Source organism: Pseudophryne corroboree, chromosome 5, assembly GCF_028390025.1.
Source record: "Pseudophryne corroboree isolate aPseCor3 chromosome 5, aPseCor3.hap2, whole genome shotgun sequence".
Classification (NCBI taxonomy): domain Eukaryota; kingdom Metazoa; phylum Chordata; class Amphibia; order Anura; family Myobatrachidae; genus Pseudophryne; species Pseudophryne corroboree.
In genome coordinates, this window is record NC_086448.1 from 635067841 (window position 1) to 635094156 (window position 26316).

General features: G+C 47.7%; 1 protein-coding gene across 1 annotated transcript in view; it reads left to right on the forward strand.

The window, feature by feature from the left end:
• Positions 1 to 26316, forward strand: part of TTC39C (tetratricopeptide repeat domain 39C) — a 174313-nt gene that overhangs the window by 110655 nt on the left and 37342 nt on the right. Inside the window, exons 3-4 of the mRNA XM_063923603.1 lie at positions 4452 to 4577; positions 14524 to 14638. Coding sequence (XP_063779673.1) covers positions 4452 to 4577; positions 14524 to 14638 — 241 coding nt within the window. The remainder of the gene's footprint in view (positions 1 to 4451; positions 4578 to 14523; positions 14639 to 26316) is intronic.

A 26316-nucleotide genomic window follows, 5' to 3' on the forward strand; every position in this document is an offset into this window, starting at 1 on the left:
AAGCTCCATTGTCACAGATTCTTCAAATCAGGCTTGCCAGTTTCACAAGAGGCAAGTATAACTTTACAGCATGCCATCTAAAAACTGGTACAGACTCAGGTCATTGTTCCAGTTTCACCTCATCTACTCAACAAGGGGTACTATTCCAACTTGTTCGTAGTATCGAAGCCGGACGGTTCGGTAAGACCAATTCTGAACCTCAAGTCTTTGAACCCGTACTTATGAGTGTTCAAATTCAAGATGGAGTCTCTGAGAGCGGTGATCTCAGGTCTGGAGGAGGGGGAATTCCTAGTGTCTCTGGATATCAAGGATGCGTACCTTCGTATTCTGATCTGGCCGCCTCATCAGGCTTGTCTCCGGTTTGCACCGCAGGACTGTCACTACCAGTTCCAGGCCCTGCCATTTGGTCTCTCCACAGCACCGAGGGTGTTCACCAGGGTGATGGCAGAAATTATGTTTCTACTCTGCAAACAGGGAGTGAACATAATTCCGTACCTGGACGATCTCCTGATAAAAGCGGGAAAGGTTGCTGGACAGCATTGCTCTCTCAACCAAACTCCTCCAGGATCACGGGTGTATTCTGAACCTTCCGAAATCTCACCTGGAGCCAACATGGAGGCTCCCATTCCTGGGAATGATACTGGACATGGAGTCACAAAAGGTGTTCCTTCCGTTGGAAAAGGCATTGGTAATCCAGTTGATGGTTTGGGATGTCCTGAAGGCAACCCGAGTGTCGGTGCATCTGTGCATTTGCCTTCTGGAGAAAATGGTGGCCTCTTACTAGGCACTTCAATAGGGAAGGTTTCACTCAAGACCCTTCCAGCTAGATCTGTTGGACAAATGGTCCGGATCGCATCTTCACATGCACCGGAGGATCCGTCTGTCGCCAACGCCAGGATCTCCCTTCTGTGGTGGCTAAAGTCTTCTCACCTCATCGCAGGACGAAGTTCGGAATTCAGAACTGGATTCTGTTAACCACAGGCGCAAGCCTCAGAGGTTGGGGAGCAGTCACTCGGGGTGCAGTTTCAGGGAAGATGGTCAAGTCAGGAAGTCATCCATCCAATCAACATTCTGGAATTAAGGGCCATATACAACGCCCTTCTGCAGGCTTCACATCTTCAAGATCGGGCAATTCAGGTCGTCGGACAATATAACTGCAGTAACGTACATAAAACCGACCGGGCAGAATGAAAAGCAGAGCAGCAATGTCAGAGGTGTCAAGAATTCTCTTCCGGGCAGAAATGATAAGTCGATGGGGATATCCACAGATCGACATGATGGCCTCTCGTCTCAACAAGAAGCTCAAGCGGTATTGTTCAAGGTCGAGCGACCCACAGGCGGTGGCGATAGACGCCCTGACAACTCCATGGGTCTATCAGATGGTGTACGTGTTTCCTCCACTTCCTCTGATCCCAAGAAATCTAAAACGAATAAAAAGGGAAAAGGTTCAAGCAATACTCATTGCTCCGGACTGGCCAAGAAGGGCCTGGTACGCGGACCTTCTGGAGATGCTCCTCGAAGATCCGTGGCCTCTACCTCTTCGAGGATCATCTGCAACAGTCTATCAGGACTTACCTCGGCTACGTTTGACGGCATGGAAGTTAAACTGCTGATTCTAGCCAGGAGAGGGATCCCTAGCAAGGTTACCCCGACTATGATCGAAGCCGGGAAGGGGGTAACGTCTAAGCATTACCATCGTATTTGGAAGAAATATGTCTCTTCGTGTGAGAGCAGAAATTATTCTGCGGTGGAATTTCATCTGGGATGTTTCCTGCTTTTTCTGCATGCAGGCATGGGTGTGGGCCTGCGTCTTGGCTCCATGAAAAGTCCAGATTTCGGCCTTGTCCATTTTCTTTCAGAAACAATTGGCTTCTCTCCCTGAGGTCCAGACGTTCTTGAAAGGTGTTCTGCACATCCAACCTTCCATTGTGCCTCCCATGGCACCTTGGGATCTCAATGTGGTGCTGCAGTTCCTCCAATTGGACTGGCTTGAACCGTTACAGGAGGTGGACGTAAAATATCTTCTGCAACAGTGCCCGTTCGTCTATCAGGACTTACCGCGGCTACGTTTGACGGCATGGAAGTTGAACTGCTGATTCTATAATATCTTACATGGAAGACCGTCACACTGTTGGCATTGGCTTCAGCAAGATGTGTGTCGGAGCTAGGGGCTTTGCCTCACAAAAGTCCCTATTTAATTTTCCATGAGGACAGAGCTGAACTCAGAACTAGTCAGCAATTTCCTCCTAAAGTGGTGTCCGCATTTCACATCAACCAACCTATTGTGGTTCCGGTTGTCACCGACCAACCTATTGTGGTTCCGGTTGTCACTGACACCTCTGCTACTTCAAAGTATTTGGATGTTGTGAGGGCTTTGAAGGTGTATGTGAAAAGAACAGCTTGTCACAGAAAGACGAACTCGCTGTTTTGTTCTTTTTGATCCCAATAAGATTGGGTGTCCTGCTTCAAAGCAGACAATTGCACTCTGGATCAGACTTACTATCCAACATAGTTATTCCACGGCAAGTTTGCTGTGTCCAAAATCTGTACAGGCCCACTCTACTAGGTTGGTTGGTTCTTCCTGGGCGGCTGGCCGGGGTGTCTCGGCTTTACAGCTCTGCTGAGCAGCTACTTGGTCAGGTTTGAACACGTTTGCCAAGTTCTACAAGTTCGATACTTTGGCCTCTGAGGACCTTCAGTTTGGTCAATCCGTTCTGCAGGAACCTCAGCACTCTCCCACCTGGTTTTGGAGCTTTGATACTTCCCCATGGTACTAAATGGACCCCAGTATCCTCTAGGACGTAAGAGAAAATAGGATTTTATTTACCTACCGTAAATCCTTTTCTCGTAGTCCGCAGAGGATACTGGGCGCCCGCCCAGTGCTTCGTTCTAGTTTAAGTAATGATGGTTCAGCTGTTGCTGTTCCTGTTTCAAGTTTGGTTAGCTTGGCTTTCCTCTTGTGTGTGCTGGTTCGGAATCTCACCACTATCTTTATCTATCCTTCTCTCAAAGTATGTCCATCTCCTCTGGCACATTTTCTAAACTGAGTCTGGTAGGAGGGGCATAGAGGGAGGAGCCAGCCCACACTATCAAATTCTTAAAGTGCCCATGGCTCCTAGTGGACCCGTCTATACCCCATGGTACTACGGACTACGAGAAAAGGATTTACCGGTAGGTAATTAAAATCCTATTTTTAGGAAATAACCTGTATTATAATGTAAATATATAGAATCCAGATGTAGGCCCCCATTTATCAATGAGATTCCTTTCTGGAAACTCGTTGTTGGTGATATTTAAGCTGTTTTTCCAATTATCAAGGCTGATGGCGCTGGTAACATGCAGCGCTATCAGGATACCATCAACTCTTTGGTGTCTAAGGGTCTTCTTATTTATGAACGAGCGATATTCCCCCAATAGCGCTCGCATACCTGAATTGGCTTCTGCTGCTCCTGGCTTCTGTTATTTCACTGCTGATGCGGTGTTCGGCTGGCGATCTCCTCGTCTTCCAAAGTCTTCCCGGAGCTGCTAGCCGCACACTGCCCCAGTTACTTCCCCAGAGTGCTAGGTGCCAGCCCCAGGCTCAGAGAATAGCTTACCGGGTGGCGGAGTGCATACGGAGCTCCGCCTCCAACCCATGCAGCATGTAGTCTAGATCCCGTAATGGCCGCCACGTCGGGCAGTCACTACTGCGCATGTGCCGGGAATTAGCATAAGCGCGGTAGGATGACAATCCAGGGAAACCGTTCACTTATCAGTGCTGATGCAGTGTAGACATCAGCGCTGACAATACAGATAACACTTCCGCTCGCCATGGCATAGGCTGTTCATAAATATTGTAGATGAGCACGAAGCCACTATACCACGGCGAGAGAAAACGAAATTTACCACTTCACTTTTACATGCATGATAAATGGGGGCCATAGTGCATTTGGCATTCTTGGCATTTTCTGATGTTGGGAATTTCCACGTACTGGAATAGGGAGGCTTATATTACACTGTACTACTCTCTTGTAAAGTAGACTTTGGGTGTTTTTCTTTCTGATTGTGAATATTACGGATGTTTGGAGCTTTCTTTTGCATTGGCTTACAGAGTGGAAAGAATGTGTTCATGCTACTGGTAGCAGAAGTCAATGATGAGCATCAAATGACGGCTAGCTCAAGGCAATAGCAAGAATACTGGAGCAGGAAGCAAATGAATCTTCTGTTTGAAACCGGGAATGTCAGTAGGCGCAGGCTCGGCAAACTGTTAGCATAGGAACTAGACATCGGCAGATTGAGGGGACATAAGGCTAGTTAGTCGCATTCAGACATATTTGGTAAGCAAAGTTAACATTACAAATTAAGGGCATTAAATTTTCTGTTTTGGACTCTCCATACACACAAGTGATGCACAAGCTGTAAATGAGATGCGTCTGGCCAGCTACAACAGATATGTTTGTTTTTTTCCACAGAATGCCATGATGACTTTTGAAGAAGAAAAAATGCAGCTAGCATGCGATGACTTGAGAATGACGGAGAAGTTGTGCGAGAGTGATGAAGGGGTTATCGAAACAATCAAAAATAAGATGAAGAAAAATGTAAGTAGAGAATGTAACCATGATCTCAAACTGAAAGCCATTGTATATTCAAGAGCCTAAGCCAGACAGAAATCACCAGCTGAATGATGCGGCGGCACCATTTTGTATGCATACTCTGTAGCAGATGCACACAGACTATATGCTGCATAGCATTTTGATCGGCATAAGCTGCTTTTGTGTCCTATTCATATAGTGATTAAAAAAAAGATGCATTTTTGTCAAAATGACACGCCCAGCCCGGCGATAACAGATGCACAAGACCTCTCAGCTCAATCACTCCAGGCATCTCCCGCTTGATATCGAGCATATCACCTCATCCCCACAGCTCTCGGGTCCCGGCTGCCGATGCTCACACTGACGGCAGCTTCACACATCACGGACAGCCTGTGTGGGTGTAACTGTGTCCCGCTCCTAGAAAGCAGCAGCCACCTTCCCCTCCTTGCGTGGAGCAGCTCGCTTCCTCCAGCAGCGCAGTCCCACAGGATTGGGGGGTTGGGCAGGTGGCGGAGTATGAGGAAGTGCCTGGGGCCATCGCACAAGTGACTAGCGGCGGCTACAGACTCCGGGCATTGGGATGATTTTATTTTATTTTTTATTTTTTTTAAAAAGCACATGCAGTGGGTTGCTTGCTGGGCCAGCGGGCCCCCTAGTCGGCAGAGCACCATAGCAAGCACGCCCATTGCACACACTCTATTTACGCCACTAACTGATATCCTCCACTACGCACACCAATGAATAAACATAGACTACAACAGACTGGTCCCCAGGGGTATAGGGAAAATCCCCAGTGGACCCCATTAGCCGATTGCCTCACCCGTTACCTCTAATGTTTGGTTCCAGACTATGCACTCAAATTATACAACGTTACTCTATTAGATGGTCCATTACATGGTGTCTAATGGTTAGTCAGTCTCTATGGGAGCTGGCAACAGCCCGTGTGATAACTGGCAAAACCCCTTGAGCATGGGCTCTTACCACTGCATTCCCCAATCCGACACTAACAACCTATGTGTAGGGTTGCAGTCCAGTTTGCTTTCTGCACCTGGTTTTCAAAACCTGTTAGTGTAAAGTAATTAATGTAAAGTATGTACAGATTACATCTATGCTTCCTCTACGTTGAATAGACCTTCTAATCACGCCATGCCGTGGCATGACTCGGTAGCGCAGAATGTATTTTCGTCTGACCTTTTCCATTAAAATGTGTCTTATTTGCAAAATGATGCGAAGAGAACGCACAAGCAGCTTCTGCTGATTAAAATGATATGCGGCATGCCTATATTCTGTGTGAGACTGTGGCTTATCTGCATACAAAATGGTATGTTACAGTGGTTTCCTAGAATACACTGTAACGCAGCATTTCGTATGCAGTTTCAGCCACACAGAATATAGGCATGCCACGCCACATATCATTTTAATCAGCAGAGTCTGCTTGTGCGTCTTATTTGCATAGTGATGCAAATTAGACACATTTTCGGCAGACGCTAACAGAGTTACTTTGTGACCTGTCGGCTCACTCACGTCAGGCATTTCCCACTACGTAACGTGTTGAGGCAAGATATGAGGACACATCGATATGCCAGTTGTGTTAGTATACAGTACATACTTTTCTACTCTCCCAGAACCTGCAGGAGACGTCAGATTTCTGTTTTTCTTTTCTCTTTTTTTGTGAAAAGGGGGGTAGTATACCGCAGCCCTGGAAAGTGTGCTCTCCTCATGCAAACCCCCCACCACCCCCCCTATCCTATTTCATAATGAACTAGGCAGAATGGGAAGACTAATAGAGGGAGTCCATGGGGCTTCCAGCAGGGGGAAAATGCATCAGCTTAGTCCCGCCCCTATGCAAATATGCACCAGTTGCGACAATTTTCCAGCGAGTGGGTGGATCTTAATGACACAACTTGCTTGGCCACACCCCCTGCATCTTCTCTCTGCCAAGTATGATGCAATAGTCCAATATATATCCCTAAGCATTCATATTAGTGTTATTAGTGAATTAGTAGATGCGTCATACTAATAATAGTAAACTGTATCGACTACTGTGTATTTCTCCCTTCAAAGCACATGTTGACTTACCACTTTGCTGTAGTTTATGGGTATCTAATGTAAAATAGATTGAATTTGCTAATTCTACAAAAAGAAAAGATTTTTGCATTATCAGACTAAGTTATGTAGTCGAGTAAAATTTTCAAAACTGTTCCATAGTATATTTAACTTTTTGGCTGCAAAATGTTGTGAAATGTGTCCTGCACAGCTTTCCAATGATCACTTTCAAGAACAAGTAAAGCTTGTCCCCCTAGGACATAATCTTCACTTGATACAACAAATCTTCCTAGGGGGACTTAATCTTCACTTGATCCAACTATGGTGCCTGTAAGCAGCGAGGAGCCCGGCTGTGCTCCATCTCCTGCTGCGATCCACCTCCTTCCTCCTTTTTCTAAAGAGAGAGAGCAGGACACTGATGGCTGGGAACACTTGGCCGGCTCTGAAATCGATGTCCTTGATAATGCCAGGTACAGCAACTGCTACTGGTGAATGCCTGGTGCCAGCTCACTACTCTAAGCTCTTGCAGCTGCCACTGGTTACAGCACTAGCTCTGTTTTGCTGTGGCAGCGAATGGAGTGAGCACTGACCAAGCGGAACCGCAGTTTGGCTGTCGGCTCTTTTATACCCCTAGCTCGCGATCACGTGACACTGCTCTCCTTGCTCGAAACAGCGGTTTCTTTCTCTTACGTCCTAGAGGATGCTGGGGACTCCGTAAGGACCATGGGGTATAGACGGGCTCCGCAGGAGACATGGGCACTCTAAAGATTTTAGAATGGGTGTGCACTGGCTCCTCCCTCTATGCCCCTTTTCCAGACCTCAGTTAGATCCTGTGCCCAGAGGAGACTGGGTGCACTGCAGGGGAGCTCTCCTGAGTTTCTCTCAAAAAAACTTTTGTTAGGTTTTTTATTTTCAGGGAGCGCTGCTGGCAACAGGCTCCCTGCATTGTGGGACTGAGGGGAGAGAAGCAGACCTACTTAAATGATAGGCTCTGCTTCTTAGGCTACTGGACACCATTAGCTCCAGAGGGAGTCTCGGAACGCATGTCTCCCCTCGTTGTCGTCCCGGAGCCGCGCCGCCGTCCTCCTCACAGAGCCGGAAGATAGAAGCTGGGTGAGTATTAAGTAGAAAGAAGACTTCACAGGCGGCAGAAGACTTCAGATCTTCACTGAGGTAACGCTGCGCGCCACTGCTCCCACACATACAGACACAGCGGGCACTGTAAGGGTGCAGGGCGCAGGGGGGGTGCCCTGGGCAGCAATATTAACCTCAAGGGACACTGGCATAGAGATTATATACAGCGGAGGTGGTATATTAAAACCCCCCCACCAGTATAAATAATTTGAGCGGGACCGAAGCCCGCCGCTGAGGCGGCGGAGCTTGATCCTCCAACACTAACCAGCGCCATTTTCTCCAGAGCACACTGCAGAGAATCTGCTCCCGGACTCTCCCCTGCTGAACACGGTTACAGAGGGCAAAAAAGAGGGGGGGGCACAATTATTTGGCGCAGTGAGTGTAATTATATATGTTTATATAAAAGCGCTGTACTACTAGGATTTTATTCCAGTGTCCGGTGGCGCTGGGTGTGTGCTGGCATACTCTCTCTCTGTCTATCCAAAGGGCCTTATTGGGGAACTGTCTCCATATAGATATATCCCTGAGTGTGTGGGGGTGTCGGTACGTGTGTGTCGGCATGTCTGAAGCGGAAGGCTCATCTAAGGAGGAGGTGGAGCAGATGATTGTGGTGGCTCCGTCGGCAACGCCGACACCTGATTGGATATGTGGAATGTTTTAAATGCAAATGTGTCTTTATTACATAAGAGATTGGAAAAAGCAGAGTCCAGGGATAGAACAGGGAGTCAATCCATGGCTTTGACTGTGTCACAGGGCCCTGCAGGGTCTCAGAAACGTCCACTGTCCTAAGTAGCAGACACTGATACCGACACGGATTCTGACTCCAGTGTCGACTACGATGAAGCGAGGTTACACTCAAGGGTGGCCAAAAGTATTCATTATATGATTATTGCAATAAAAGATGTTTTGCATATCACAGATGACACCTCGGTCCCTGACACGAGGGTATGCATATTTAAAGATAAGAAACCTGAGGTAACATTTCCCCCATCTCATGAGCTGAACGAGTTATTTGAAAAAGCTTGGGAAACTCCAGACTAGAAACTGCAGATTCCCAAGAGAATTCTTGTGGCGTATCCTTTCCCTGCACAGGACAGGGTGGACAAGGCTTTAACGCGCTTGTCCAAAAAGGTGGCGCTACCGTCTCCAGACATGGCAGCCCTCAAGGATCCTGCTGATCGCAGACAGGAAATTACCTTAAAATCAATCTATACGCATACGGGTGCCTTGCTCAGACCGGCAATAGCGTCGGCTTGGGTTTGTAGCGCTGTAGCTGCGTGGACAGATACCTTGTCAGCTGACATTGATACCCTAGATAGGGAGACCATTTTAATGACCTTAGGTCACATTAAAGACGCAGTCCTATATATGAGAGACGCTCAGAGGGACGTTGGGCTGCTAGGTTCGAGAGCCAACGCCATGGCAATTTCTGCTAGGCGCGCCCTGTGGACCCGCCAATGGACGGGTGATGCCGACTAAAGAGACATATGGAAGTTTTGCCTTACAAGGGTAAGGTTTTATTTGGGGAAGGTCTCGCGGACCTGGTTTCCACAGCTACCGCTGGTAAATCTACTTTCGTACCTTATGTTCCCCCACAGCAAAAGAAAACACCACAATATCAGATGCAGTCCTTTCGGTCGCATAAGTCCAGAAGAGGTCGGGGCTCTTCCTTCCAGAGGTAAGGGTAGAGGGAAAAGAATGCCTGCTACGGCTAGTTCCCAGGAGCAGAAGTCCTCCCCGGCTTCTACTAAATCCACCGCATGACACTGGGGCTCCACTGAGGGAGTCCGCCCCGGTGGGGGCACGTCTTCGACTTTTCAGCCACGTCTGGGTTCACTCAGAAGTGGATCCTTGGGCGATGCAAATTGTATTCCAAGGATACAAGCTGGAATTCGAAGAGGTGGCTGCGCGCCGATTTTTCAAATCGGCTTTACCAGCTTCTCCCCCAGAGAGGGAGTTAGTTTTAGCTGCAATTCAAAAGCTGTATCAACAGCACATGATTGTCAAGGTTCCCCTAGTTCAGCAGGGGAAGGGGTACTATTCAACCCTGTTTGTGGTTCCGAAACCGGATGGCTCAGTCAGGCCCATTCTAAATCTAAAATCCCTAAACCTGTACTTGAAAAAGTTCAAATTCAAGATGGAATCGCTCTGGGCGGTTATCTCCAGCCTGGAAGGGGGGGATTTTATGGTGTCACTAGACATAAAGGATGCATACCTTCATGTCCCCATATATTCCCCTCATCAGGCATACCTGAGATTCGCTGTACAGGACTGTCATTACCAGTTTCATACGTTGCCGTTTTGGCTTTCCACGGCCCCAAGGATTTTCGCCAAGGTAAATCCTGCAAGGTGCTCCTGCGCAGGCAGGGAGTCACAATTATCCCGTACTTGGACGATCTCCTGATAAAAGCGAGATCGAGAGATCAGTTGCTGAAAAGCGTGTCGCTCTCCCTGAGAGTGCTGCAGCAACTTGGCTGGATTCTAAATTTACCAAAGTCACAGTTGGTTCCAACGACTCGGCTAGCTTTCTTAGGCATGATTCTGGACACGGAACAAAAGAGGGGTTTTCTCCCGATGGAAAAAGCCCAGGAACTCCAGAACATGGTCAGAGACCTGTTAAAACCGAAAAGAGTGTCAGTCCATCAATGCACTCGAGTATTGGGAAAAATGGTGGCGACCTACGAGGCCATCCCCTTCGGCAGGTTTCATGCGAGGACATTTCAGTGGGACCTTCTGGACAAGTGGTCCGGGTCCCTTCTTCAAATTCATCAGAAAATAAGCCTGTCCCCCAGGGCCAGGGTGTCTCTCCTGTGGTGGCTGCAGAGTGCTCACCTTCTAGAGGGTCGCAGGTTCGGCATTCAAGACTGGGTTCTGGTGACCACGGACGCGAGCCTCCGAGGATGGGGAGCAGTCACACAAGGAAGAAATTTTCAGGGAACATGGTCAAGCCAGGAGGCTTGTCTACACATCAACATACTGGAATTAAGGGCCATATACAACGGCCTACGACAAGCGGAGAATCTTCTTCGCGAACTACCGGTACTGATTCAATCAGACAACGTCACAGCCGTGGCTCATGTAAACCGCCAAGGCGGGACAAGGAGCAGAGTGGCAATGGCGGAAGCCACCAGGATTCTTCACTGGGCGGAAAATCACGTAAGCGCTCTGTCAGCAGTTTTCATTCCGGGAGTGGACAACTGGAAAGGAGACTTCCTCAGCAGACACGATCTCCATCCAGGAGAATGGGGACTTCATCAAGAAGTTTTTGCAGAGATAACAAGTCTTTGGGGACTTCCTCAAATAGACATGATGGCGTCACACCTCAACAAGAAGCTTCGGAGGTATTGTGCCAGGCAAAGGGACCCTCAGGCAGTAGCGGTAGACGCCCTGCTGACACCATGGGTGTTTCAGTCGGTCTATATATTCCCTCCTCTTCCTCTCATCTCCAAAATATTGAGAATCATAAGAAGAAAAAGAGTGCAGACAATACTCATTTTTCCAGATTGGCCTCGAAGGGCCTGGTATTCAGATCTTCAGGAGATGCTCACAGAAGATCCATGGCCTCTTCCTCTCAGGGAGGACCTGTTGCAGCAGGGGCCCTGCGTGTTCCAAGACTTACTGCGGTTAAGTTTGACGGCATGGCGGTTGAACACCGAATCCTAGCTGGGAAAGGTATTCCGGAGGAAGTCATCCCTACTCTGATAAGGGCTAGGAAGGAGGTGACGGCGAAACATTATCACCGTATCTGGAGGAAGTATGTTTCTTGGTGTGAAGCCAAGAATGCTCCTATGGAAGATTTCCACCTGGGCCGTTTTCTCCACTTTTTACAGACAGGAGTGGATATGGGCCTGAAGTTAGGCTCCATTAAGGTACAGATTTCGTCCCTATCTATATTCTTTCAGAAGGAATTGGCTTCTCTCCCAGAAGTCCAGACTTTTGTAAAGGGAGTGCTGCACATCCAGCCTCCTTTTGTGCCCCCAGTGGCACCATGGGACCTTAACGTGGTGTTACAGTTCCTTAAGTCACACTGGTTTGAACCTCTTCAAACAGTTGAGTTGAAATTTCTCACTTGGAAAGTGGTCATGTTGTTGGCCTTCGCATCTGCGAGGCGGGTGTCCGAATTGGCGGCTTTGTCTCACAAAAGCCCCTATCTGATTTTCCATGTGGATAGAGCAGAGTTGAGGACTCGTCCTCAATTTCTGCCTAAGGTGGTTTCATCGTTTCATATGAACCAACCTATTGTGGTGCCTGTGGCTACGGGGGACTTGGAGGATTCCAAGTCTTTTGATGTAGTCAGGGCCTTAAAAATGTATGTAGCCAGGACGGCTCGGATTAGGAAAACAGAGGCACTGTTTGTCCTGTATGCAGCCAGCAAGGTTGGCGCACCTGCTTCTAAGCAGACTATTGCCCGCTGGATCTGTAACACGATTCAGCAGGCTCAATCTACGGCTGGATTGCCGTTACCAAATTCGGTAAAGGCCCATTCCACTAGGAAGGTGGGCTCTTCTTGGGCGGCTGCCCGAGGTGTCTCGGCATTACAGCTGTGCCGAGCTGCTACATGGTCCGGTTAAAACACCTTTGCGAAGTTCTACAAGTTTGATACCCTGGCTGAGGAGGACCTCCTGTTTGCTCAATCGGTGCTGCAGAGTCATCCGCACTCTCCCGCCCGTTTTGGAGCTTTGGTATAATCCCCATGGTCCTTACGGAGTCCCCAGCATCCTCTAGGACATAAGAGAAAATAAGATTTTAAACCTACCGGTAAATCTTTTTCTCCTAGTCCGTAGAGGATGCTGGGCGACCGTCCCAGTGCGGACTACATCTGCAAGACTTGTATATAGTTTTTGCTTACTTAAGGGTTATGTTACAGTTTTGATCAGTCTCGGGCTGATGCTGTTTTGTTTCATGCTGTTAACTGGTTCGTATATTCCATGTTATACGGTGTGGATGGTGTGGGCTGGTATGAATCTTGCCCTTAGATTAACAAAAATTTTTTCCTCGTACTGTCCGTCTCCTCTGGGCACAGTTTCTCTAACTGAGGTCTGGAGGAGGGGCATAGAGGGAGGAGCCAGTGCATACCCATTCTAAAGTCTTTAGAGTGCCCATGTCTCCTGCGGAGCCCGTCTATACCCCATGGTCCTTACGGAGTCCCCAGCATCCTCTACGGACTAGGAGAAAAAGATTTACCGGTAGGTTTAAAATCTTATTTTTTTTCCTGCTTCCCGCACACGATCCTATCCTATCCTATCCTATGCTATGGGGAACAAAGAACAGCCCCACTGGGGATAGCAGGAAGCAAGGGGACATTATCTTCACTTGTACAATCAAAGGTCAGCCCCACTGAGGATAACAGGAGCAAAGGGGACATTATCTTCACTTGTACAATCAAAGGTCAGCCCCACTGAGGATAACAGGAGCAAAGGGGACATTATCTTCACTTGTACAATCAACAAGTATTGAAAATCCTCCATAGAATATATTTAATAGTCCTTGTCCTTATTTATATCAATTCTGCCAAATATGAGTTCACAATTACACTGCAGAACTACAGATACAATGCAGGACTATGAGATTGTATCCCCTGAGTGGCCTGTTCTGCCATGAAACAAGATTTACATCAAATATTGGCACAACTTTGCTCATCTCTACGTAATTGTTTGTAGTACCTGATAATTGTTAAATTCTTTCAGCTAATGGTGGACACTGGGACTGTGGGTATTTTGAGCACAAGTGACCCGTGTCCAACAATTAGGCTCCGTGAATTGGGACAGGTGAAGTAGACAAGTACAATGGGGGTGTGCCTAACGATGAAAAGTGGAAGATTGCCCATATCCCCTCCTACCAATCAGTCACTGCTGTGTGCACCAGTAGCAGGTGCGTGCAGCAAGCAGTGGTTACTGGGATTTGTTTCCCATCTTCCAGCCCATATAGAGAGCAGGATAGGGCCCCTAAATCTGGACTGCCCTGCAGAAGTTTGAGGTATATTTTCTCTTTAATGTCTTAAATTCCTGCATCATGGAGATCCATATCGCCTTTGCTGAAGGGAGACGACAGCTGTATCTAAATCATCCTTTCTTCTAATTGCAAAGAGTAAAGACCTCCATACACCATTTGGCTGACCCGCCGCTCTCATGACAAGATCGGCGAGTTGGATAATCATCTATCTTTCTGGGAATTTGACAAATTAAACGTGTTAAAAATGTCCAATTCCCTGAAAACGGTCGGTATTGAGGAATCAGGATATTTCAACTTGTTTAATGACTTTAAACGTGTATGGGGGCTGTTACTTTGTGTCCTCTGTTTAATATTGAAGATGCCTGAGATGTGCTAGAATTGAGTTATTTTTATTTATTGTGCTCGTATCCTTTCACAAGTGTTTGTTTGCTAGAATTGGATTCTCTTTATCCCTACTTATCTTATTTTTAATTTTTTTTGTTTTTTGTTTTTTAGAATGTTTGCTTCTGTTTTCAGTGATTTGGTGCTCAAAAGAATACTGTGTAGTCATCATATGGCATTATTTTCACAAGTCAGTTCTGTGTTTTTATCTTGCATATAAAATAATCATCTTTAGTGTTATAATTTAGTGTTATGATTTGTTTGTTCTGTTCTATGTATTTGTGTTGCCGGTTACTTTTGTTTGAAATGTTACTGCATTTCCAGGGCAAGCTGACCTTTTATAGGATCCATCCAATTAATGATGCTGTTTTTTAGCATGTCTCATTCTGTCTGCCACACAGACTCTGTTTTAATTAGTACATGTTTTACTCTTCAACAGGTTGACGTTAGGAAGTCTGCGCAGTCTATGGTTGACCGCCTGCAGAGACAGATAATCGTTGCAGACTGCCAAGTTTATTTAGCAGTGCTTTCTTTTGTTAAGCAGGAGCTGTCAGGTGAGTTTCCTGAGTAACGGAGATGTACTGGATGCATTTTTCTGCGCACTGCCAGAGGTATTAACCGAGACAGAATACTGTATATTCTACAGCTAAGGGTTACCTATTGTGTATGAAGATCAAAGGTATCCAAACATTACACAGCAGAAGAATAAACCTGCATCGCCTAGTATTACAGTAGGTTAATATGTTATTTTTAATTGACGTTTATATTTGATTCTAAAAAATATATATATATATATATATATATATATATATATATATATATTATTTTTTTTTAAACTTATAAAGGTTTTTTTTTGCCAGTTTCCAAATATAGGGGGATATTAAGATGTGGAAGTTAACCAAAAAAGCAAGCACTTGGGCAAAACCATGCTGCACAGCAGGTGAGGCAGATGTAACATGTGCAGAGAGATTTAGATTTGGGTGGGATGTGTCCAAACTGAAATCTAAATGGCAGTGTAAAAATAAAGCGGTCTAAGATTTATGGGCTACATGCAAAAGCAGCCAATATTTACCATGCACAGAAACAATATACATGTATTTTCTCCCCATGCATTGCAAAATGGCTTATTCCATATACAAACTTACGTGCTTTTTCTGCCCTGCTTCCAAATACGAACCAGACAGCAAAATACAGTAACCTATAGGCAATAAAAGATTATAATAAAACAACAAAAATACAGAGGGAAGAATAATGCAGCATAACAGTAAATAATAAAAGCACATGGGAAGGAGAAAGAAGAGGAGATTCTCCAGAGACTGTGCAGGTGCAAATACACATAGGGTTCGCCCTTTTACCCGCGAAAGGTGCGATGTGCCGTTGCTGCAGCATTTAAATGCGGGCACTGACACCTGATCTCGCACCCCTTGCGGGCTGGTTTGGGGCTGAATTTGCACCAAAGTGCTCGGAGCCCTATAGGGCAGCGAGCACTTTTGTGCTAATTCAGACTGCCGCAATAAGGCCAGCTAAATAACACTCAATTTTTATATTTTTTAAATACTCACGGGCTGTATTAATATGTCAGTCTGTGCAATTTCCAATGTTACATCTGCCCCACCTGCAGTGCAGTATGGTTTTGCCCATTCGTGTGCATTTTTGGTGTGCTAAGAAACCAGAATAAGATCCAAAGACTGGTGACCGATAAGATTGAGTCGCGCTAATTGGCACTAATACTAAGTCCTCAATACACTGCGTGTCTGTAAGTTGCAACTTTGGTGCAAAAATGAGATGAAAGTTGTCTCACACCATACAGTATGTCACAAAAACGCTATGTGAATGAGGACACATCTCAAGCCTAAGTATTGTGTGTGGAAATTGCATACAGTTGTGTCACTGATTTGATTAATCCAGTTTCTCTGACGTCCTAGTGGATGCTGGGAACTCCGAAAGGACCATGGGGAATAGCGGCTCCGCAGGAGACTGGGCACAACTAAAGAAAGCTTTTAGGTCACCTGGTGTGCACTGGCTCCTCCCACTATGACCCTCCTCCAAGCCTCAGTTAGATGTTGTGCTCGGCTGAGGTTGGATGCACACTAGGGGCTCTCCTGAGCTTCTAAAAAGAAAGTATATAATTAGGTTTTTTATTTTACAGTGAGACCTGCTGGCAACAGGCTCACTGCAGCGAGGGACTAAGGGGAGAAGAAGCGAACCTACCTGCTTGCAGCTAGCTTGGGCTTCTTAGGCTACTGGACACCATTAGCTCCAGAGGGATCGACCGCATGGAACTGGCCTTGGTGTTCGGTCCCGGAGCCGCGCCGCCGTCCCCCTTACAGAGCCAGAAGCAAGAAGAGGTCCGGAAAATCGGCGGCAGAAGACATCCGTCTTCACCAAGGTAGCGCACAGCACTGCAGCTGTGCGCCATTGCTCCTCATACACACTTCACACTCCGGTCACTGAGGGTGCAGGGCGCTAGGGGGGGGGGGTGCCCTGAGCAGCAATAAAAACGCCTTGGCTGGCAAAAATACCACAATATATAGCCCCAGTGGCTATATATGTGATAATTACCCCTGCCAGAATCCATAAAAAAGCGGGAGAAAAGTCCGTGAAAAAGGGGCGGAGCTATCTCCTTCAGCACACTGGCGCCATTTCTCCCTCACAGCTCCGCTGGAAGGAAGCTCCCTGGCTCTCCCCTGCAGTCTACACTACAGAAAAGGGTAAAAAAGAGAGGGGGGGCACTAAATTTAGGCGCAGTATATATAACAGCAGCTATAGGGGACATAATTCAGTTAGTCCCTGCATTATATAGCGCTCTGGTGTGTGCTGGCATACTCTCACTCGGTCTCCCCAAAGGGCTTTTGTGGGTCCTGTCCTCTGTTAGAGCATTCCCTGTGTGTGTGCGGTGTGTCGGTACGGCTGTGTCGACATGTTTGATGAGGATAATGATGTGGAGGCGGAGCAGATGCCTATAGAAGGGATGTCACCCCCTGCGGGGCAGACACCTGAGTGGATGGACTTATGGAAGGAATTGCGTGCACGTGTCGACTCCTTACACAAAAAATTTGACAACATGCCAAATGCGGGACAGCCGGCTTCTCAGCTCGTGCCTGTCCAGGCGTCTCAAAGGCCATCGGGGGCTCTAAAACGCCCGATACCTCAGATGGGAGACGCGGATGTCGACACGGATACTGACACCAGTGTCGACGACGATAAGTCTAGTCTAATGTCCACTAAGGCCATTCGTTGCATGATTGAAGCAATGAAAGAGGTGTTACAAATTTCTGATATAAACCCAGGTACCACTAAAAAGGGTATTATGTTTGGGGAGAAAAAACTACCGTAGTTTTTCCCCCATCAGAAGAATTAAATGAAGTGTGCGAAGAAGCGTGGGCTTTCCCTGATAAAAGATTGGTAATCTCTAAGAAGTTACTAATGGCGTTCCCTTTCCCGCCAGAGGATAGGTCACGTTGGGAGACACCCCCTAGGGTGGATAAAGCGCTCACACGTTTGTCTAAAAAGGTGGCACTACCGTCTCCGGATACGGCCGCCCTCAAGGAACCTGCTGATAGAAAGCAGGAGGCGATCCTGAAGTCTGTATATACACACTCAGGCATTATACTTAGACCAGCTATTGCGTCAGCATGGATGTGCAGTGCTGCCGCTGCGTGGTCAGATTCCCTGTCAGAAAATATTGACACCCTAGACAGGGACACTATTCTGCTAACCATAGAGCATATAGAAGACTCAGTCTTATACATGAGAGATGCACAGAGGGAGATCTGCCGGCTGGCATCTAAAATAAGTGCATTGTCCATTTCTGCTAGGAGAGGCTTATGGACTCGCCAGTGGACAGGGGATGCAGATTCAAAAAGGCACATGGAAGTTTTGCCTTAGAAGGGTGAGGAGTTATTTGGGGATGGTCTCTCGGACCTAGTTTCCACAGCAACTGCTGGGAAGTCAGCATTTTTACCCCATGTTCCCTCACAGCCTAAAAAGGCGCCGTTTTATCAGGTACAGTCCTTTCGGACTCCGAAAAACAGGCGTGGAAAAGGCGGGTCCTTTCTGTCCAGAGGCAGAGGTAGGGGAAAAAGGCTGCAACAAACAGCAGGTTCCCAGGAGCAAAAGTCCTCCCCCGCTTCTTCTTCCAAGTCCGCCGCATGACGGGGGGGCTCCACAGGCGGAGCCAGGTACGGTGGGGGGCCGCCTCAAAAATTTCAGCGATCAGTGGGCTCGCTCACAGGTGGATCCCTGGATCCTGCAAATAGTATCTCAAGGGTACAAACTGGAATTCGAGGCGTCTCCACCCCACCGGTTCCTAAAATCTGCCTTGCCGATTACTCCTTCAGACAGGGAGGCTGTGCTAGCGGCAATTCACAAGCTGTATTCCCAGCAGGTGATAATCAAGGTGCCCCTACTTCAACAAGGACGGGGTTACTATTCCACACTGTTTGTGGTACCGAAACCGGACGGTTCGGTGAGACCCATTTTAAATTTTAAATCCTTGAACACATACATAAAAAAATTCAAGTTCAAGATGGAATCGCTCAGGGCGGTTATTGCAAGCCTGGACGAGGGGGATTACATGGTATCCCTGGACATCAAGGATGCTTACCTGCATGTCCCCATTTACTATCCTCACCAGGAGTACCTCAGATTTGTGGTACAGGATTGCCATTACCAATTCCAGACGCTGCCGTTTGGACTCTCCACGGCACCGAGGGTGTTTACCAAGGTAATGGCGGAAATTAGTTTTAATTATCCCGTACTTGGACGATCTCCTAATAAAGGCGAGGTCCAAGGAGCAGTTGTTGGTGGGAGTAGCACTATCTCAGGAGGTGCTACACCAGCACGGTTGGATTCTCAATATTCCAAAATCACAGCTGGTTCCGACGACACGTCTACTGTTCCTGGGTATGATTCTGGATACAGTCCAGAAAAAAGTGTTTCTCCCGGAGGAGAAAGCCAAGGAGCTGTCATCTCCAGTCAGAGACCTCCTGAAACCAAAACAGGTATCGGTGCATCACTGCACGCGGGTCCTGGGAAAGATGGTGGCTTCTTACGAAGCAATTCCTTTCGGCAGGTTCCATGCCAGAATCTTTCAGTGGGACCTGTTGGACCAATGGTCCGGATCGCATCTTCAGATGCATCGCCTAATAACCCTGTCTCCAAGAACCAGGGTGTCTCTGCTGTGGTGGCTGCAGAGTGCTCATCTTCTAGAGGGCCGCAGATTCGGCATACAGGACTGGGTCCTGGTGACCACGGATGCCAGCCTTCGAGGCTGGGGGGCAGTCACACAGGGAAGAAACTTCCAAGGACTATGGTCGAGTCAGGAGACTTCCCTACACATAAATATTCTGAAACTAAGGGCCATTTACAATGCCCTAAGTCAGGCAAAATCCCTGCTTCTACACCAGCCGGTACTGATCCAGTCAGACAACATCACGGCAGTCGCCCATGTAAATCGACAGGGCGGCACAAGAAGCAGGATGGCAATGGCAGAAGCCACAAGGATTCTCCGACGGGCGGAAAATCACGTACTAGCACTGTCAGCAGTGTTCATTCCGGGAGTGGACAACTGGGAATCAGACTTTCTCAGCAGGCACGACCTCCACCCGGGAGAGTGGGGACTTCATCCAGAAGTCTTCACGCTGATTGTAAATCGATGGGAACGGCCACAGGTGGACATGATGGCGTCCCGCCTAAACAAAAAACTAGAGAGATATTGCGCCAGGTCAAGGGACCCTCAGGCGATAGCTGTGGACGCTCTAGTGACACCGTGGGTGTACCAGTCAGTTTATGTGTTCCCTCCTCTGCCTCTCATACCAAGGGTACTGAGAATAATAAGAAAACGAGGAGTAAGAACAATACTCGTGGTTCCGGATTGGCCAAGACGAGCGTGGTACCCGGAACTTCAAGAGATGATCTCAGAGGACCCATGGCCTCTGCCGCTCAGACAGGACCTGCTGCAGCGGGGCCCTGTCTGTTCCAAGACTTACCGCGGCTGCGTTTGACGGCATGGCGGTTGAACGCCGGATCCTGAAGGAAAAGGGCATTTCGGAGGAAGTCATTCCTACGCTGAATAAAGCCAGGAAAGATGTAACTGCAAAGCATTATCACCGCATATGGCGGAAATATGTTGCTTGGTGTGAGGCCAAAAAGGCCCCAACAGAGGAATTTCAACTAGGTCGATTTCTACATTTCCTACAAGCAGGAGTGACTATGGGCCTGAAATTAGGCTCCATTAAGGTACAGATCTCGGCTCTGTCGATTTTCTTCCAGAAAGAACTAGCTTCACTACCTGTAGTTCAGACGTTTGTGAATGGAGTGCTGCATATTCAGCCCCCGTTTGTGCCTCCAGTGGCACCTTGGGATCTCAACGTGGTGTTGAGTTTCTTAAAATCACATTGGTTTGAGCCACTTAAAACCGTGGATCTAAAATATCTCACGTGGAAAGTGGTCATGTTATTGGCCTTGGCTTCAGCCAGGCGTGTGTTAGAATTGGCAGCTTTGTCATGTAAAAGCCCTTATCTGATTTTCCATATGGATAGGGCGGAATTGAGGACTCGTCCCCAGTTTCTCCCTAAGGTGGCATCAGCTTTTCACTTGAACCAACCTATTGTGGTGCCTGCGGCTACTAGGGACTTGGAGGATTCCAAGTTACTGGACGTAGTCAGGGCCTTGAAAATTTATGTTTCCAGGACGGCTGGAGTCAGGAAAACTGACTCGCTATTTATCCTGTATGCACCCAACAAACTGGGTGCTCCTGCTTCTAAGCAGACTATTGCTCGCTGGATCTGTAGCACAATTCAGCTGGCGCATTCTGCGGCTGGACTGCCGCATCCTAAATCAGTAAAAGCCCATTCCACAAGGAAGGTGGGCTCATCTTGGGCGGCTGCCCGAGGGGTCTCGGCTTTACAACTTTGCCGAGCTGCTACTTGGTCAGGGGCAAACACGTTTGCAAAATTCTACAAATTTGATACCCTGGCTGAGGAGGACCTTGAGTTCTCTCATTCGGTGCTGCAGAGTCATCCGCACTCTCCCGCCCGTTTGGGAGCTTTGGTATAATCCCCATGGTCCTTTCGGAGTTCCCAGCATCCACTAGGACGTCAGAGAAAATAAGATTTTACTCACCGGTAAATCTATTTCTCGTAGTCCGTAGTGGATGCTGGGCGCCCATCCCAAGTGCGGATTGTCTGCAATACTTGTACATAGTTATTGTTAACTAAAGGGTTATTGTTGAGCCATCTGTTGAGAGGCTCAGTTGTTTTCATACTGTTAACTGGGTATAGTATCACGAGTTATACGGTGTGTGATTGGTGTGGCTGGTAGGAGTCTTACCCGGGATTCAAAATCCTTCCTTATTATGTCAGCTCGTCCGGGCACAGTGTCCTAACTGAGGCTTGGAGGAGGGTCATAGTGGGAGGAGCCAGTGCACAACAGGTGACCTAAAAGCTTTCTTTAGTTGTGCCCAGTCTCCTGCGGAGCCGCTATTCCCCATGGTCCTTTCGGAGTTCCCAGCATCCACTACGGACTACGAGAAATAGATTTACCGGTGAGTAAAATCTTATTTTATTACCAATGCCAACACCTGCTGGTATGGTTGTAATAACACTTGTCAGGACTATAAAAGCAGCTTTGAGAATTAGGATTTGACCTGTGCAGTTAAGCAGTAAAGAAATGTTTTGGAAAATATTTTTCCTTTTTTAAAGCAAATTCTCCTTTTTGTGTTTCTTGCTTTCTCAGCAGGTAGAGGTTAGTAGTTCAGCATTCATGTATGTAAATGCAGTGCAGCTGCTCCCGCCGCAGCGTCTTGCATACACAAAGACAGCGCCTGAGGTTTAATGAATTAATTATAAGCAATGTACTTAAAAGCATTATGTTTCCAGTGCAGAGCTGTTGACCAGCTATTTGCATAGCAATGTAATATAAATATTCATCAGGAAACAAAAAGCCTTGTAATGCTTCAGTCTTCACACCATACAGTGTAACAGGTCAGCTTGATCTGTCTGGGGTATGGGTCATTAGGTCGACCACACTTAGGTCAACAGTCATTAGGTCGACCACTGTTGGTCAACATGGTCACTAGGCAGACATGGTCATTAGGTTGACATGAACAAGGATGACATGAGGGTTTTTTTTTAAACTTTTTTTGGTGTCTTTTTCTTCGGAAAGTGACGGGGAACCCCAATTAGTGCACCGTGTACCCTCGCCGAGCCATGCTTCAGGCAAGGTGCCTCGCTCCGCTACCGCTGCGTTCGGCACAGGTTACTATTCCCAAAAATAGCCTACGTGGATTTTAAAGTATGAAAAACTTCAAAAAAAAAAAAAATTTGAAAAACTCATGTCGACCTAATGCATGTCGACCAATAATGGTCGACCTAATGACTGTCGACCTAAGTGTGGTTGACCTAATGACCGTACCCCGTTGTATGTTATAGGTTTCATTTAGAGTATATTTCTCTTACGTCCTAGAGCAGAGGTTCTCAAACTCGGTCCTCAGGACCCCACACAGTGCATGTTTTGCAGGTCTCCTCACAGAATCGCAAGTGAAATAATTAGCTCCACCTGTGGACCTTTTAAAATGTGTCAGTGAGTAATTAATACACCTGTGCACCTGCTGGGTTACCTGCAAAACATGCACTGTGTGGGCCCCCGAGGACAGAGTTTGAGAACCTCTGTCCTAGAGGATACTGGGGTCCAATTAGAACCATGGGGTATAGACGGGTCCACTAGGAGCCATGGGCACTTTAAGTATTTGATAGTGTGGGCTGGCTCCTCCCTCTATGCCCCTCCTGCCAGACTCAGTTTAGAAAATGTGCCCGGAGGAGCCGGTCATGCTGAAGGAAGCTCCTGATGAGTTTTCTGCATTTATTTTCTATGTTTGTTATTTTCAGGCAGGACTGGATGGCACCAGCCTGCCTGCTTTGTGAGACTTGAGGGGGGGGGGGAGGAGACGGCCCAACCTCTTGAAGGGTTAATGGTCCCGTTCCCCGCTGACAGGACACTGAGCTCCTGAGGGAACGATTAGCAAGCCCCACCACGGTGAGCGTACATTTCCGCAGTACGCCGCCACTTCTAACAGAGCCAGAAGGATGAAGAGTGGTGAGTACTGAGCCGGCGTGCCGGCCATTATGCCGGCATGAGGGTACGGAGACGCACGGCTTCTACATGGGGCGGAATGCATCTCCGGACACAGTACACAACTGGCAGAACTGTACACAGTACACAGTACCCATACTGGCAGAACAGCCTTAAAATGGTTTTCTCCATTTTAACCACCAGATTCCTCAGCCAGTATAAAAAAAAAAAGCAGGAAGACCGTGCGCCATTGATGGGGTGGGACTTCACTATGAGAGGATCCAGCAGCGGACACAGATGCTGACAGGACACGGACGCGCAGCTCCTCTAGTGTGATTCCAGATTACCTCAGCGGTACCAGGGGGTCATAGCAGGGGGGGAGCGACTATTTGTGTACTAAGTCCCTTATCAGGGTACTTAGTCTGCGACCCGGCTAAGCTTGGCATTAGCGATAAAGTCGCGGTGGGGGCTGGCTCCAAACAACTCTGTGTCTCCCTGAAGGGCTCTTTGTGGGTTACTAGTGCTTAACCTTTCCTGGGTGTGTGTGTGTGTGTTGCCACCTTTACATTATGCTAGGCAAAGAGTGTGTCTCTTGTACCGCAGAGCGTTCCTCTTCACCTGGGGGCTCACTACCGGGTTCACAGACTAGCGGGCTGAACCGGAGTGGGTTAATTCTCTTAAGGGAATGATCTCAACTCTTTCTACAAAACTGTCCCGCAAAAGCGATCTCTGGCCCATATCCTGCAGTCTGACACTGACGCTGACAGGTCAGACATGGAGAAGGGGGAGGTGGACTCGGGGGGGTGGGGGGGGGGTTGCGACTCTGTCACAGGGAATAGAGGCTATCAGAAATGTTCTGCATATTCCTGATCCGGTGTCAGAGGAGTGTGAGGAATCTTATTTTAATGTAAAAAAGAAGTCTTCAGTTACTTTTCCTGTGTCAAAGGAATTGAATACCCTGTTTGAAGGACCGTGGGTTAATCCTGATAAGACGTTTCAGATCCCTAAAAGGTTACGCTCATCTTTTCCTTTTCCTCTGGAGGATAGGAAAAAATGGGAAAATCCGCCGATAGTGGACGGATCAGTCTCTAGGCTGTCACGTAAAATTGTATTGCCTGTTCCTGTTCACCAAGGTGATGGCAGAGATGATGTTTCTACTCCGCAAACAGGGAGTGAACATAATTCCAAACCTGAATGATCTCCTGATAAAAGCGCCATCCAGGGAAAGGTTGCTGGACAGCATTGCTCTCTCAACCAAACTCCTCCAGGATCACGGGTGGATTCTGAACCTTCCGATATCTCACCTAGAGCCAACACGGAGGCTCCTATTCCTTGGAATGATACTGGACACGGAGTCACTAAAGGTGTTCCTTCCATTGGGGAAGGCATTGGTAATCCAGTCGATGGTTCGGGATGTCCTGAAGGCAACCCGGGTGTCTGTGCATTTGCCTTCTGGGGAAAATGGTGGCCTCTTACGAGGCACTTCAATATGGAAGGTTTCACGCAAGACCCTTCCACCTCGATCTGTTGGACAAATGGTCCGGATCGCATCTTCACATGCACCAGAGGATCCGTCTGTCGCCAAAGGCCAGGATCTCCCTTCTGTGGTGGCTACAGTCTTCTCACCTCGTCGCAGGACGGAGGTTCGGAAGTCAGAACTGGATTCTGTTAACCACAGATGCAAGCCTCAGAGGTTGGGAAGCAGTCACTCAGAGGGTGCAGTTTCAGGGAAGATGGTCAAGTCAGGAAATCATCCTTCCAATCAACATTCTGGAATTCATGGCCATATACAACGCCCTTCTGCAGGCCTCACATCTTCAAGATCGGGCAATTCAGGTCCAGTTGGACAATGTAACGGCAGTGACTTAAATAAACGGACAGGGCTGAATGAAAAGCAGAGCAGCAATGTCAGAGGTGTCAAAAATTCTCCTCTGGGCAGAAAGAAACGCTGTGGCGTTGTCAGCAGTCTTCATTCCGGGAGTAGACAACTGGGAAGCAGACCTCCACTTCCTCTGATCCCAACGGCTGATTCTAGCCATGAGAGGGATCCCTAACAAGGTTATCCCGACTGTGATCCAAGCCGGGAAGGGGGTAACGTTTAAGCATTACCATTGTATTTGGAAGAAATACGTCTCTTGGTGTGAGAGCAGAAATTATTCTGCAGTGGAATTTCATCTGGGACGTTTCCTACTTTTTCAGGCAGGCGTGGATGTGGGCCTGCGTCTGGGCTCCATAAAAGTACAGATTTTGGCCTTGTCCATTTTCTTTCAGAAACAATTGGCTTCTCTTCCTGAGGTCCAGATGTCCTTGAAAGGTGTTCTGCACATCCAGCCTCCCTTTGTGCCTCCTACACACCTTGGGATCTCAGTGTGGTGCTGCAGTTCCTCCAATCGGACTGGTTTGATCCTTTACAGGAGGTGGACGTAAAATATCTTACGTGGAAGATCGTCACACTGTTGGCCTTGGCTTCAGCAAGATGTGTGTTGGAGCTGGGGGTTTTGTCTCACAAAAGTGCCTATTTAATTTCCCATGAGGACAGAGCTGAACTCGTCAGCAATGTCTTCCTAAAGTGGTGTCCGCATTTCACATCAACCAACCTATTGTGGTTCCAGGTGTCACAGACACCTCTGCTACTTTAAAGTCTTTGGATTTTGTGAGGGCTTGAAGGTGTATGTGAACAGAACAGCTCGTCACAGAAAGACGGACTCGCTGTTTGTTCCTTATGATCCCAACAAGATTGGGTGTCCTGCTTCAAAGCAGACAATTGCACGCTGGATCGGACTTACTATCCAGTGTGCTTATTCCACGGCAAGTTTGCAGTGTCCAAAATCTGTACAGGCCAACTCTACTAGGTCGGTGGGTTCTTCCTGGGCGGCTGCCCGGGGTGTCTTGGCTTTAAAGCTCTGCCGAGCCGCTACTTGGTCAGGTTCGAACACGTTTGCAAGTTCTACAAGTTCGATACTTTGATCAAACTGAAGGTCCTCAGAGGCCAATCAGTTCTGCAGGAACCTCAGCACTTTCCCACCCGGTTTAGGAGCTTTGGTACATCCCCATGGTACTAAATGGACCCGAGTATCCTCTAGAACATAGGATCTCAAACTTGGTCCTCAGGACCCCACACAGTGCATATTTTGCAGGTAACCCAGCAGGAGCACAGGTG